Here is a 14,971-nt window from a genome sequence, read left to right as displayed (position 1 = left end):
CAATTTTACACCTTTTAAATAAGACACAAATTGTACATATCTTTCATGTCAGAAAACTCATATCAGCCTTCACAATAGCTCCAAATGATGAGCTACTGTTGGACTTTGCAGGAACCGTAATTGGCAAAAAGAACCTAAACAAAAAAGTTTTTAGGTTCTCAAAATTGCCGTCCGTCATACATGCGAAAAACATTTGCGTGATTTTGTTTTGGTTAAATTTCAGCATTTCGAAATCTCAAGGCTGATGAAAAAATCAGAGGACACTGATTTTAAAGAAATTGAAGAAAATTATATCTAGCACCTGTGATTACATCATCGAGTTCTTTTAAACCTTATGTGTTTTAGGTATTTTCAGAATTTGATTTCTCCGTCGACTATTTTCTGTTTAACTTGCTCGTCCATTTGCAAGTACTGTTTAGTTTTCATGTCGTAGTAATAGACGCTTTCGAGGTGTTCGGCGGGTACGTCTAGAAAACCCTCCTTGACAAGTTCTGTCTTCTTCAGTTTGTAAGTGCCCGTCAAGTAGTGCTCACTTTGGTCTAGCAGACGAAGGAAAAGAGGCCGCGCATACGAAGCCAGATTCTGAAAATGGATAAAACTTGTTAAGTCTGCAAAACGTTGGCCTTTCATTTCACTTTTTAGTAATTTTATGGCTTTATAATTCTTCACATAGATTTTTTGTTTACTAGGCTTTCCTTTTACTAGGCTTTACTAGGTTTTCGATGAGTCTAAGTGGAAAAAACAGAGTTGCATATCAACCACAATCAGGAGCGAAGTTTTGGAAGGGAAAAGCGGTGAAACACTCAATTTTTTAGTGTCAAAATCTTTCAAAAACACCCAAGCAGGGGCGGATTTAGGGGGGGGGGGCGGAGCCCCCCCTCAGGGATTCGACCCCCTGCCGACCCAAAGGGTCCCTCTTTGATACTTTTTCAGAAATCCCTTTTTGGCCGACCGACCCTAAAATTTTTCTAAAGGCGCCTTTGGCGCCAATATATACTAACTTTGAGGGGGAGCGCGCGCCAAAAAAACGCTATTTTTTTGTCAAAATTTTTCAAAAAGTGCCCAAAAACGGGCAAAAATAGGGGCAAAACAGTGCTTTGGGAGAGCTCGAAAAATCAATTTGGTCGACCTAAAAAAAAAAAAGTCGTCAAAATTTTGGAAAATTTTTTGAAAATCCGCCCCCCCCCCTCGAGAAAATCCTAGATCCGCCCCTGCACCCAAGTGTATCTTTTTTCCTTTTTTTCCTAGGAGAGCAAAGAAACTGAGTTAGTTTGAAAAAAAAAGTCGAGAAAATGTTAATTTTTCAAATGCAATGCGTCACTGCTCACTCTGTTGATGACGACTGTGAGAAGTGACAGGTCGAGGTCTTTTTGATCATCCAGTATGGCTGCCATGCCCGCCCGCCCGTCGCAATGCGGCAACTCCACTCCGAACACGATCACATCTTTGTGGCCCACAGCCGGAAACATTACTGCCTCCACTTCTACGGAACACAGAACAAAAAAGTAGCAATAATACTCATAATAACACTACTTCCGGAAATATGGTATAATAAAAATGGAAGAAGTCCGCAAAGCGCCGGAGCCCCCGAAAAAATAGACCTTAGCGGACGTCGATGACATACATGGATTGGAGAACCATAAGCTTTGATATTTTTTTGGTATCAGTCGGAAGTTCTGTCAAAAATAAGGCCATATTTAGTGCTTTTTTGATAATCGGGTCCAAAAATAATAGATTTTTTTTAAAAGGTTCTCTTCTCTTTAATCTGATTCCACATATTACTAATTCAGCACGGTGCATAGTCTCTACATCTAATCACAAGCTTATTGTTCCGACTTTCGTAAGGAAAGTAACAGAGTATTTGTGCTCGGGGTGGGTTTTTTTTCTTCAGACAAATTTCGACTTTTTAACTAGCCATTTTTGACGGATTTTTTAAAATATCATTCGAAAGTTTTTGTTGTCCTGAGCCTAATTTTGAAAAAAAAAAACATTTCACCTGTGATCATTTTTTGTAAAGTTATGGGGGTTTAAGAATTGCCATTTTGGCCAATTTGGGACAATTAACGCGCGATATATTTCGCGCTATTAACGCGTAAGCGGAGATTTAATCCGTCTTAAAAATTGTTCCAACTTTGTTGAAAGTGCTTAAATGTGATAATTGATTTGCTAATAGCAGGAAAATCTATCGCTTTGTACCTAATATGGCGTGTGGGGGGATGTATTTACAAAAAATCTCAAATTAAACTAAAAAATTTAATTTTATTCATTTACATTTGACTTTTTTCATGTTGTTACTGCTCCATAGACCTTAGAAGGCCGTCGGAACAATCAGGGCTTCGCCCTGATACGAGCAGTCTTGTTGTTCCGACTTTCGATACAAAAGTAACGGAATATTTGCGCTCGGGGTGGGTTTTTTTTTCTTCAGACAAATGTCGACTTTTTAACTAGCCATTTTTGACGGATTTTTTTCTATATCATTCAAAGAGTATTGTTGTCTGGAGCTTAAATTTGAAAAGATTTTTTACCTGTGATAATTTTTTGTTTAAAGATTGCCATTTTGGCCAATTTGGGACAATTAACGCGCGATATATTTTGCGCTATTAACGCGTGAGCGGAGATTTAATCCGTCTTAGAAATCGTTCCAAATGGTTGAAAGAAGCTTATTTGTCGTAATTTATTCGTTAGCAATGAGCAAAATCTAGTCTTTTGTTCTTTGTATGGCGTGTGGGGGGATGATTTTGTTTAAAAAATTCAAATTTTAGAGAAAAAAAATTTTGTTTCTTTTATTACATTTAATTTCTTTATGTTACCACTGCTCGATAAACCTTAAAAGGCTGTCGGAACATTCAGGGCTTTGCCTTGATACGAGCAGTCTTGTTTGTATTCAAGTCAATTGCGTTCACTCGAGCATTGTTGGCAAGCAGCAAAAATTTAGTTTCATTCTACGTACGCTCTTTTCGTGTGGTCCAATTTAAGAAAAACGCTTTATTCCTGCTGTCCAAAAACGCTGTGTTCGAACAGTTTGAAATTGTTTCAGATGGGAGAATTCAATAAATATTTGTAGTTTTCAAGGTAATTTTTGTTCCTGATTTGTCACCCAGGTCACAAATATGTTTAAAACATTGACAATTAATTGGTGAAATAAAATTAACCACAAAATTGATGGCTGTAGTCTCAGAGTAGAAATCGCTGTAAAATAGCTCAACTTTGGTCTTAGTTCTGCGAATTCGTGATAAAGACTCGTCTTATTCGCCCGAAAGTTTTTTCATTCGGTTATTGCCTTTTTATTATGACAAAAAATCAGCATGGAAGCTGCTGCAAACAATTTGAAAACCTTCGAATGGCCATTAATTTAACATAACTTTTGTTTCTCGTTTTTTCATCTCTTTTGTAACATCAAAAATAGTTGTTGTCGAGAAAAGGAAATTCTAGGTCAAATGACAAATGAAGATAAATCGTTGATCAAAAACACAACTCAAGGCTTCTGACGGTCCCAGAAACTGAATAAAAAAATTCGTGAAAAAATCCGTGTGATAGGTTTTAATGCATTAATGATTTTTTATCAAGACAAATCTGGGTGAATGAAAAACCAACAAAAAAATCCAGGAACAAAATTTTAAAGGAAAGCAGAGCCGTTTATGAATCTATTTCAGTCGACTTATTGCACTATCATTTCAAATTTTGGGTCATTTGGATGTTTTTGTCATGGAAATTACACAATCATTGGAAAATCACTATATAAAAACTGTTGTGAATTTCATTTTAAAATGAAGACTCTTAAACATATTTTGATATTTTTTCCCTTTAAATATACTCCTCTAGCCTGAAATGTTCCAATTATAACCTTAAATTAAATAGATTTTATTTTGACTAGGCGTAGAATATGATTTTGACATTCTACCAGATGTTGATTTTGACATTCTACCCGATCACTTTTTGTTGTTTGTCTGCAAGTTTTTTAGAAATAGGCTTGAATTTTGTAACATGCTGAATGAAATTAACTGGAAAGAGTTAAAGGAAAAGGTTAAGAGTAAAGAGTTTACAAAGTTAGTTTTCAAGGCATCAAATAACCATGTAACCATAACTATTTTTAGATGGGATCTTGCTGTGAGAACGTATTAACAGACATCACAAATTATTTTGTTTGTGCTCAAATTTGTTCTTTGCAAAGTTCATGCGCTTGCCCGACTCTTTCTGCCACGGAAAAATGATAGACCGACATTTAAAGGTCTCGGGCTTTTATCCCAGAAGGTTTGACAAAATTTACAGATAGATTTGCTGATGAGAATTTTGAATATAGATTGCAGCAACTATTTTTCAAAAATATTAGCGGGATAATTTTTTTAGGATTATTTCAATCTTCAGTGAAGAAAATCTCTACATTTTTTTAGTCATGTTTCACGCCAAACCAAGTAAATATTTCAACTTTCGTCAGCCAAGTTTCTGTGGCATGAAGATTAATGCAAGCTCGTCAGCTTCGCAATAAAGTTATCCGAGCCAATAAACTCATATTCTTTGTGTTGTCTGCCAGTATGTTTCCACGGAAAGATTTCCGCTTAGACTTGTCATAAATTAATATCTGTTTTACGCCTTCAAAACAAGATGTCGTTCAAGCTAGCTTTTTCAAATAACTTTGTTCGGCCTTTAACGAAATTTCAACCCTATATCTTGAATAATTGGAGAAAAAACGACACAAACGTGGAGAGCAAGTTTTTTCAATTGCTGGGTGTACTCTAACTATAGGTACAAATTGAGGTGTCATTTGGAGCTGCACTATGTGTTTTCCATTCATCTCTGGGGCAGGGCGACAATTTGTAACAGACGATTAATTATGAGGCCAAACTATGCACTGGATATGCGCACAATATTGTGTCGGTAGGCTCCTGGATTCAAGAGACAAATCTTCAAACATTTTAAAGTTTTATCGGAACGCTCAAAGAAAATGAAAGAACAAAATAAGAAGAAAGGGAGCGTCTGTGTCGTGGAATTCGCTTTAAATTCACAAAATACTCAGTTTGGCCTCGTAATGGAGTTCGTAATAGGCGTCAGTTCGTAACAGGCGACAATGCGAAACAAGGCAATGGCAAGTGAAATACATTCGGCACGAGAGGAATATTCGCATAAATTATTGTTTGCCCCTTAAATTATTGTTACGAATTGCCGTCTCTTACAAATGGTCTCCGGTTACGAGTTGTCGCTTCATACATCTCTGGATTCCACACCCGAGAGAAGATCAAACAAAATCAGCCTTGTAGTGGAATACACTAAATTGATTTTTTTCTCATGGATTTCCCTGTCTGCCGATTCTGCAGTTTTGCCACACAACAGTCACAGGATAGGCATATTGATGTGGAGAATGCAGAAGACTTTTTTATAAACATCTATCAATATTAGAGAGGGGTTGGTGAGAGTAGAAAAAGAGAGGCCATTTGAATTACCTGTAGTGGAAACATTCTCCCCCTTCCACCTGAAAGTGTCCCCCGTTCTGTCCTTGAAGAAGAGAAAGCCCTCCCTGTCCATGACCAGAGTGTCCCCCGAGAGGAATGCCAGGTCCCCCTTCCTGAACACATCTCTCGCTATCTTCTTCTGCGTCTCGTCCTTCGCAACATATCCGTCGAACTTGCTGATAGCGTCATTCGCAATGATTTTGCCCACTACTTGACCTGGCTCACCTGATAAACAATCTAGATATGTTTTAGTAGTCACCCTCCGGGTTTGGCCTCTCTTGGTTTACAAATGTAAATCATAAACTGCTCGGCGAGGAAAAAGTCGAATACTAGAGTATGATTTAACGAGATTAAATCACGCAATTATAGATAAGCACAGAACTTATTCTGAAAAACCTATCTAAGTTTTTATTTGTTGTGTGAAGTTACTTTATGGTTTAATCCGGCAATGAAAAAAATGTGTTTGATGGAATTGTTTCTTTTTCCTAGTCAAAACTGGCTCAGCACGACGGTGTTGGCGCAAAAACTACAACACGTTTTTTCTTCAAACCAATCCAGTTATGTTTCAGGCGTTTCGACCAAAGTTGGGTAAAAATCTACTTTTCGGTCAATTTTGATCTACCGAAGCCATATATTTTTCGACCGTTTTGACCGGATTCGTGTATGTTACGACTTTCTCGGCCGGAGAATTCTAAGCTTCACTTCGTTAGACAGAAGCCAGATATAACAAAACCTATCTTGAAAGAGAATTTTTTTGCCGAGCGTCGACACTGAGCTCGACTTTCAATTTTAAATATGAAAAGTGAGTTCCTCGACCTGGGTAACTCAACTGAGTTTTTATTGGTTATTTTTAAAATAATTTTATCGCACCTGGTTTGCACTTGACACACACTCCTTGTGCATCTCTTATTAAACTTCCCTGGGGGTCCACTTTGACAAGTGTGATCGGGAAGACAGAGGGGAAGAGACGACTAAAGAATCCACATGCGCCCTCCCTCTGTGATAAGTTGATGGTGTTGGCGTTTCCTTCAGTCGAACCGTAGAGTTCCAGCACTTTCGGAATCTGGAACCTGAAAACAAAATCCAGCTCTTTTCTGATATACGGCCCAAAATCAACAGCAGATCAAGGATAATTAAGCTCCTGTTGTCAATGAAAATTAAGGTGCGTTCATTGGAATTAATGGTCAAAAATTGTTAACATTGTCAACCTTGTCAAAAACGACTTCCACAATTCCTTTTTGAGTCCGGCTCCGAAGATGAGTCTGAGTTTGTGCTGAGTTTCCTCGCTTGTGATTGGCTGCGCGTAGATGTATCTGCAGATCTCCCCCAGGTAGATGAACATGGTGGCTTCTGATTCTTTGATGTCCTTCCAGAAACTACTGGCTGAAAATTTTGATCTAAACAATTAAAGATCAAGATCATTTATTTACTAGGGAAATTAACTAGCATACGAGCTGTTCTGCTTTTTTGGGTCAATGGCTGTTTGAACCTTTTTAGCATATCAGCATATCAGCATATCTGGCTTATTAACGAATTAAAATTTTTTAAAGACGCCCATGGAACGAATATATGCTTTTGAGGTGTACTGCGCGCCAAACAACGCTGTTTTTGTGTGCCCAATAACGGAATTTGTTTGCAAAAAAACCTGCGGCGCAGAAACTTGCACTAGATATGATCATTACCAGGTTTCGGGAGAGCTAAAAATGTTCAAAATAGCTGAACTTGAAAAAATACCAATTTTTTCAAGCCTCTCCTCCCCATCGTCAAAAATTCTTGAGCCTTTCACAGCTCTCGCACAGACCTAAATGCGCTTCTACCGGAAGAAATCTGCTTGCCTGAAAGCCATGCAGCATCCTCTCGTCAGCACTTGGGTGACCCCTAACAGTCCTGCATTGGAATGATACAACGGTAGAGGTGACCAAATAATGTCTTCACACGTCGTCTTCAGAACCTCGTTGAATGAAATCCCGATCGAGATTATTCTAGAATTTTTCAAATTGGCCGCTTTGGGCAGACCGGTTGTTCCTGATGTGAAAATGTAGAGAACGGTGTCGTCGTAATTTATTTTGGGCCGAATGAAAGTTAAGTCCTGGAGTTTTTTAGTTTCCTGGTCAATCTAAAATTGTCGAATATCCTTGACTAATTTAGAAGTATTTAAGCTTGGAATTCTTGTTCCAACCGCTCTCGAAGAGTATGCTAGTTAAAAATTGTATCGTATTCAAGCTATTAGGGTAAGCTATTAGCAAGTGGTAAGGCGTTCACTTTGAAATCGTCAGATTGTGTATTCGATCCCATGCAATGGCAATGATATAGAGAGTTGCAAAAAGTTCGGACAGACAGAATTAATTAAAAAGAGCAACTGTCTAGACATCAACGGAAACTAAAACTGAAATAAACATAACGTGGAAAGTTCATAAAGCAGAGTTACGAGATCTACTTAACAATCCCCCTTTCAAGAAAGGGGAGGAGATCGTTACTGCGGGGTACTTGCAGCGAACTGTCGACCAATCAGAATGCAGCAAAATCCGAATTTACATACAATGCTCTTGTGCGAATTTACTGTTTTTATTTACAGGGGTGGAGATTCTTTAGTAGATACAATAGGGGGAGGGAGATTGTTAAGTAGATCCGAGTTTCGCTCAAAACCTATAACCACGGCGGGCAATTGCATCCGAAGCTTCGAAAAGAAAGTTTTATAGTAAAACCTGGATGTTCATTGCAGTATTTAAAAATTAGGCTAGCATAATCATTCGATAATCGACAATCTCGCAATTTTAATTCGGTCTGACAAAAAATTCAAGGTTGTTCGGCTTCAGATTTTGCATGTAAAAAAGCATCGAAAAGCACTGATTGCTCATTTTAATTAGTTCTGTCTGTCCGAACTTTTTGCTACTAATTATAGTGTGTGAGGACAAGCTCTCACTTGACCTCCAGCTTCAGGTCTACCACAACCTGACCAAATTTGGCTGCAATAGTGGTACCACGTAAGAGTTCTATAGAGAGTTGCAAAAAGTTCGGACAGACAGACTTAATTAAAAAGAGCAACTGTCTAGACATCAACCGAAATTAAAACTGAAATAAACATAACGTCGAAAGTTCATAAAGCAGAGTTTTGCTCGAAAATTATAACCACGGCGGGCAATTGCATCCGAAGCGTCGAATAGTAAGCATTGAAACAGGAAAATTACTGCTCAGGGTGGCTATCGATTTCTGCGATTAGTTTCCAAATTTTAAATGATTTGATCATCTTCACTGCCGTTTGTTTTTTTTGTGCGGCCTAATCTGTTTTTTTTTCTGTGTTTCGTTTTTTAAATAACTTTGCTAACTGTTCTATAGTAAAATCTGGATGTTCATTGCAGTATTTGAAAATTAGGCTAGCATAACCTTCGGATATCCGAAGATCTCGCATCTTAAATTTGGCCTGACAAAAAATTCAAGGTTGTTCGTCTTCAGATTTTGCATGCAAAAAAACGTCAAAAAGCAAGGATTGCTCATTTTAATTAATTCTGTCTGTCCGAACTTTTTGCTACTAATTATAGACGATAAAAAAACGGCCTTGAGTCGCAAAAAAAAACAGCTTCGCTCAGCAAAATAACACTGTCTGGAATGTGGGGAGATAACACAAATGGACTATCCTCGACAGGACTGCTAAGGCCTACTGATAGCTCCTCTGCAATTCGCAGGAACTACAATTATTATTTACGAAGGCGGATTGTAAGTTTATCCCAGGCGTGATTCGGGCTAGTATATAAATCAATAATCTCTACGTATTGTAGGGTGGCTCAACTCATTAAGGCTTATTTTATGTAAATTAGAGACTCATTTCAGTTAACTCGTGCTTCGAAAGAAAACAGCAAAAAATTATAAAAAAAAACAAGGATTGCTGGTTGCTGTGCAAAGAACACATAATGTTCCGACCACATTCATAAAAAAAAAATTTTTTTCTTACTTTTCTGCAAATTAGTGTCGGTTTTAGTGCGTGGTGTGATTCGATGAATATACGATCGCGTAGAAAATTAGTAAGCTAAGTATCATCGACAGGATTTGCCTTCAAAAATGAATAATAATCAAAAAATGAAAACAAGGACAGCCGGTTACTGGGCAAGCAGCACAGAATGTTCCGACCATAGTCTTAAAAAAATACAACAACGTTTTGTTTTCAAAACATTGTCGTTTTTTTTGGCGTGGTGTGATAAAAGAAGCAGAACAAAAAACGGGGCATTAAGTATATTTGACGGCCATATTAAAATAAGCAAATTGAAAATCAACTTTTAAAGAAAAGTTACTAGAAAAACGAAAAAAAGAAAAAAAACTTTTCTGCAGTTTTTTAAATTTTTGAAAATTTTGACTCCAAAATGGCGCTAAAATACTCAAAGCATACTAACTCTACCCAAGTAAGTTTAAGTTTTTACGTTTCAAATTAAGCTATTGTAAGCTTTTAAGAGGTTAAAGGTCTAAATTAGACTGCTCGCTCGCTTTATTCTTTCGAAATAAGACGAAAATTTTTTAATGTGGTTCTAATTACGGCTGTAAGGGCTTTAATATGATTTATCACTCAACCCAGTTCGACAATTATTTACGGTACCTGATTTTGCGTAGAAAAAAAAAGAAAAAAATTTTAAAAAACTAAAACATACCCTAATACAAAGTTCCTCCCCATTTGTTTGTTGCCAAAACGTTTCTAGCCTCTTTGCAAATCAATTTCCCAAAGTGATTTGGTAACAGACTTCGATTCAATTGAACAGCCTCCCGTAGTGGGTGACAGGGAGTAGTATGGGTGTGGTTTTCATGGTGTTTATTCAAAAATTTCAGGTAATCATGATCGAGTTGATTTGATGTTAATTATCTTGTACCTATTAATACCTATTAATCTTGTACCTATTAATACCTATTAATACAAGATATTGAACTCGGCCCCAAAACGATGACATTTAAACATTTCATTTTCGAAAAAATCATGTCGTTTTAAATAGATTTGGTTTTCCATTTTTTTGTTTGAAGTTGTTATGCAGGAGAATTTTTTATTTTAAAAAATGTCAGTGTATTGTTTTAACGCAACTGTTTTTCTTTTCATCCAGCATATGCAACTTGCAAAATGTATTTGCGTTGGGGACTTTCAGGATATTATTGTAACATAAGTTTGCAATAGAAATTTGGAGTCAAAACATACCATGGTCGAAAGAGAGCTGACGAGGAAAACAATTTAATGAAAACGTGTTACACCATATAGCACTAAAATTATCATTTAAAATTATTCTTAGCTCTTGTTTGAAAATTATAGTTTTTGTTACGCAAGAAGTTCCACTGCTTAGCTTTAAAAAATTTGACACGTTAAGGTTGAGTTACCAAAAGAAAAGTACCTAGATATCGATCAAAATTTTAATACAGGTTCAATCATTCAACCATTGCAACACTATTTAGAACCATTATTTAGAAGAACAGTTTTTTTCATTCACATACACAAAATCTTTAAAAATCCCAAAAAAAATATTGTTTGCATTATTGTATTGTTTTTCAATTCGCTGTTTTTCTTTATTTTCAATTGCTTAGAAAGATAAATAAAATGATTAACTTTCATCAATATAAACTCCTGTTTCTGGCGATAACTTCTTCGGTTTTTATACTGTTTATCGTGCCCCCCTCTCACCAACAACAGATACAGCAAGAAGAGTGTGTAGCCTCGTTTAAGGGGGGCAAAAAACTGGAAATTTCAGAGGGGGACAAAGGAAGCATTCTTTCAGCTCTCACTGTGGAGAGTTTGGAAATGTGTGCAGAGTTTTGCTGTGAATTTGACGCAGAACAAATCTCAAAATCGGTTAGTTAAAAACTTTTTATATCTAATCATTGTTCCGTACTTGTTGTTCGGCCCACTAATTTTATTCTAGCCATCGTTTGCAAAATCGAGTATCACCAAAAAAAAAACACGTTGTAGACGGTCAAATGATGCATAATGTTGAAGCTTTGAAAAATATGGTTTCGAGAAAAACAATCTGAAAGTTACTATTTTTCAGAAAGACGGCGATTTCTGAAAGTGACGTCATTCATTAGGTTGAAATAAAAAAAGTGTTTTTTTTGATGGTCAACTATTTTTGCAATATATAAAGAAGTGTTTCATACAAAAATCAAGGCAAAAAAGTTTGAAGATGCTTTGATTTCATTTTATGCTGGTATGTAACTGTTCGGAACTGTTCGAAAAAACACCAATTCATTTTAACCGAACAAATAAATAGTGTAGGTTAACCAGTTGAGCTTGATTGAGTTTAATAGTTTTTAGTTGACTCTCAAGCATATTCTCTTTACTTAGTCGTTCTTTTATCTTTAGAATATCCTGACCTGAACAGCACCCACACTCAGATTGAAATAATTTTGCCAAATTCTGAGCTACAGCCAATTTTGGGCAATATCTTTGTTCGACTATATTGATCCACTTAAGCCATGGCACCATTTAAGCCTCTCTTTCGCTGGCAATTTGGCTTCCACGTTCTCGATGGGCAAATTTTGAAGTAGAACTAGGACCTTACAACAGAAAAAAACTTAACCCTAAAGCCAAGACCCTGACATGGTACTCCTACATCCCACCCAAATCATCCTGACGAAAACCCGAATAAATTAGAAAGAAAAAGAAAAAAGAAAGAAAGAAAGAAAGAAAGAAAGAAAGAAAGAAAGAAAGAAAGAAACAAAGATAGAACTTATCTCTCTACGATAACTTTGATTAAAAACTGCAACAAATTTTGGAGAAATGAGACAAAAGGCTCTTGAAAAGAGTTAGGTTTCTTGGCAGATAGAGGTTTTTTATAGGCTGACTTTTTGGTAGACTAAAATCAATTGAAAGTGAAATTGCTAATTTTGAGACAGCATTTGCTCTGCGGTGCTTACAACCGGAACAAGTGGTATTGTGCGCCTGAAACAGTGCTCGACGCGTGGGGACTGACCTTTTACCAAACCGCCTTTTATAAGAAAGGTTTATCAGACTTGATAAATAAATTTAATTGACAGATGTAATGAAGCTGTTTAGTCAGGTTAAAAAATTATTTCACGGTTTCTCAGCGAAATTTAGTTTAATCTAACCGCTTTTTTTGACCCTCACTAATCTAAATTTATCTTTATTGAGTTGTTAGAGATGTAGCGATTAGTACGTGTGACACTTAGCATGCGCAAATAAGTAGTTACTCATTTGATTAAAAGTCTACAAAATACGGTAACCAATCAAATCGCAGAAAAAAAGTTCTTCCTAAAATATTTAGTATTTAGTATTCAACGATGAAAAAGAAAACTCCAGGAGAAGGAAAAGCGATTGAATTACACAAAGCTTATCTCAATTGCTCTCGCAGATTTTGAAAAATAACCATACCAGCATAGTCCATACCAGACCAGCACTCGTTGTCGCTGATTTCTCCAATTTCAAGCAATGATGAAGGCGGCGAATTTTAGCATTCTGTTGCGCCACTTCAGTTTTTGGGTTGGAAGTCTCTCGCCCTTCTGTTTTTTTCGTGATTTTGTGGGAAATGGATAACGACCTTATCGAAGGTTGCACTCTCTCCTTATCTCGCAACCATGACTAATGCCAGCTCTCGCAAATATTTGCAGTAAGCAAATTGAGTGGTCGGCTATAAGTTTTAGCCTATAAGCTATAGCCGAAAACCAAAAGTTTGAGGTATAATCAACAAAATCTTGTATTTTTGTTTAGCTCACGCATTGGTTCTTTACGTGTTGGTTCTTTTGGCAAAATTTTCGAAACTTCTGGTTTTGCCAATAAGCAGTTGTATAACCGCAGTACTGATTGCTTCGATATAAGGCTAGTGTATAACAGAAAAACAGCCGTAATGCAACGTGTAAGGCAAAAAATAACGTTCTAATTAAACCGATTTCGTAATCAACAAAAATATTTTCGGGTTTGAAAGGCCGATGAAGTTTGGTAACACAATCGGTTTGAAAAACTTTTTAAAAAAATTAATAATACTTTTCAGATTTTCTGCTCAAAAACGCCCAGCAAATTGGAAGTATTCTTTCATCAATTACAATGAAAAAAAAATGGATAAATTTGCTATTATGGCCTTGGTGCTGTCCAAAAAGTACCGTCGCATGTCAAAGTATCGAAATTTGGAAGCGTCGACAAAAAAAACCTTGTAATAGCAAAAAGTTTTCGCCAGACGCAGTTGTTTACCAGGTTGGGGGCTAAAAAACTGAGTTTAGGTCTGATGTTATCGGTGGTAGTAGTTTACTGCAGTAACGACTAGGGAAATGCGGAACTTATGATATTCGGGGGGCAATCAAGGTTCCTACCAGTTTTCAATAACTCGATTGTACAATTTTTCAATTCTTGACCCGGATTTTTTTCATAAATCGGCAACTAATTGCTGCCGAAAACTTTTTTCCGCCATAATTTCGAAATTTGGATCTAGTTATGTGCTGTATTTTGCCTGGTTTTTCAACATTGGTTGTTTTACTGCACTTGTGTTTTGGCTCATAACATGAATAATGTTTAAAAATTTTGCAATTCGAATTTTGCCTGAATTGAGTTAATTTGAAACGGTCTTTATTTTTCCGTTCATTTTTAAAATTGCTTTTCTTTTTCGCTGTAATTTGATTGGGTGAAATTTTTATGTTTGTGCTAAGCGGTCAAATCAGTTTAATTGAGTTTGAATTCTAGCTGATCTAATTGCCGCATACCTGCGGCACGAATGCAAATAGGCCGGTCCCATATTTTTTTTGCGTAGTGTTCTGGTAAAAAATCACTCTGGTAAAAGTTCCGTTTGGTAAGAAAAACTTAGCCTCTCGTTGCTTAAAAAGATTTTTTTTTTGAAGTTGATAGTCTGCTGATTAATCGTGAGATTTTTTTGTCAATCAAATTTGCGTCATTTGTAATACATTGGTTGGTGGGTTTTTAAAAAAGTTATTAAAAAATTGTCTTGTTTGTACCAAAGTGAAAAATTAGTCGCTTTTATACCAAAAACTGTTCAATTGCCCAAAGAGCACTAAGAATGCTACCTCGCCGTGTCGAGGTTTGCGATTTCTGTTTCGACTGACTCGACCAATAAATAGTATGTATCGACCGTCCCGATCCAGGCTCGATATGTTCGATATGTAGGCTCGATATGTACCGACTCGACCCAAGCTGTCTGTGTTTCGACCGACTCGACCCAAGCTGTCTATGTATCGACTATGTTTTGACGAGGAAAAACATTTTGACCAAGTTCGACCGAGGAAAAATGTTTCGACCGAGTTCGACCGAAGTGTTTTTCGACTGAAAAAAAAAACAGTTTGACTGTGTTCGACCTAGGAAAAATGTTTCGACCGAATTCGAACGATGAGTTTTTTTGACCGAGAAGAATTTCGACCGAAAAAAAAACATTTCGGCTGTGTTCGACCAAGGAAAAACTTTTCGACCGAGTTCGACCGAGGAGTTTTTCGATCAAGAAAAAACAGTTCGACTGTGTTCGAACAAGGAAAAATGTTTCTACCGAGTTCGAATGAGGAGTTTTTTCGACCGAGAAGAATTTCGACCGGGAAAAAATAATTCGACT

The 14,971-nt window shown here is 36.7% G+C and overlaps 1 protein-coding gene across 2 annotated transcripts in view; it reads right to left on the bottom strand.

The window, feature by feature from the left end:
- Positions 1–200: 200 nt before the first annotated feature.
- LOC134847601 (long-chain fatty acid transport protein 4-like) overlaps positions 201–14,971 on the bottom strand; it is a 38,810-nt gene continuing 24,039 nt past the window's right edge. Inside the window, exons 4-9 of one of the 2 annotated variants that reach the window (XM_063864712.1) lie at positions 7,283–7,563; positions 6,656–6,844; positions 6,318–6,517; positions 5,439–5,672; positions 1,329–1,483; positions 201–582 (exon numbers count right to left, since the gene is read on the bottom strand). In XM_063864712.1, the coding sequence (XP_063720782.1) occupies positions 352–582; positions 1,329–1,483; positions 5,439–5,672; positions 6,318–6,517; positions 6,656–6,844; positions 7,283–7,563 (1,290 nt within the window). In that variant the 3' untranslated portion in view covers positions 201–351. The remainder of the gene's footprint in view (positions 583–1,328; positions 1,484–5,438; positions 5,673–6,317; positions 6,518–6,655; positions 6,845–7,282; positions 7,564–14,971) is intronic. The other variant, XM_063864713.1, reaches the window with a different exon arrangement.

Source organism: Symsagittifera roscoffensis, chromosome 6, assembly GCF_963678635.1.
Source record: "Symsagittifera roscoffensis chromosome 6, txSymRosc1.1, whole genome shotgun sequence".
NCBI classification, from domain to species: domain Eukaryota; kingdom Metazoa; phylum Xenacoelomorpha; order Acoela; family Convolutidae; genus Symsagittifera; species Symsagittifera roscoffensis.
This window is presented reverse-complemented; position numbering and strand designations above follow the sequence as displayed.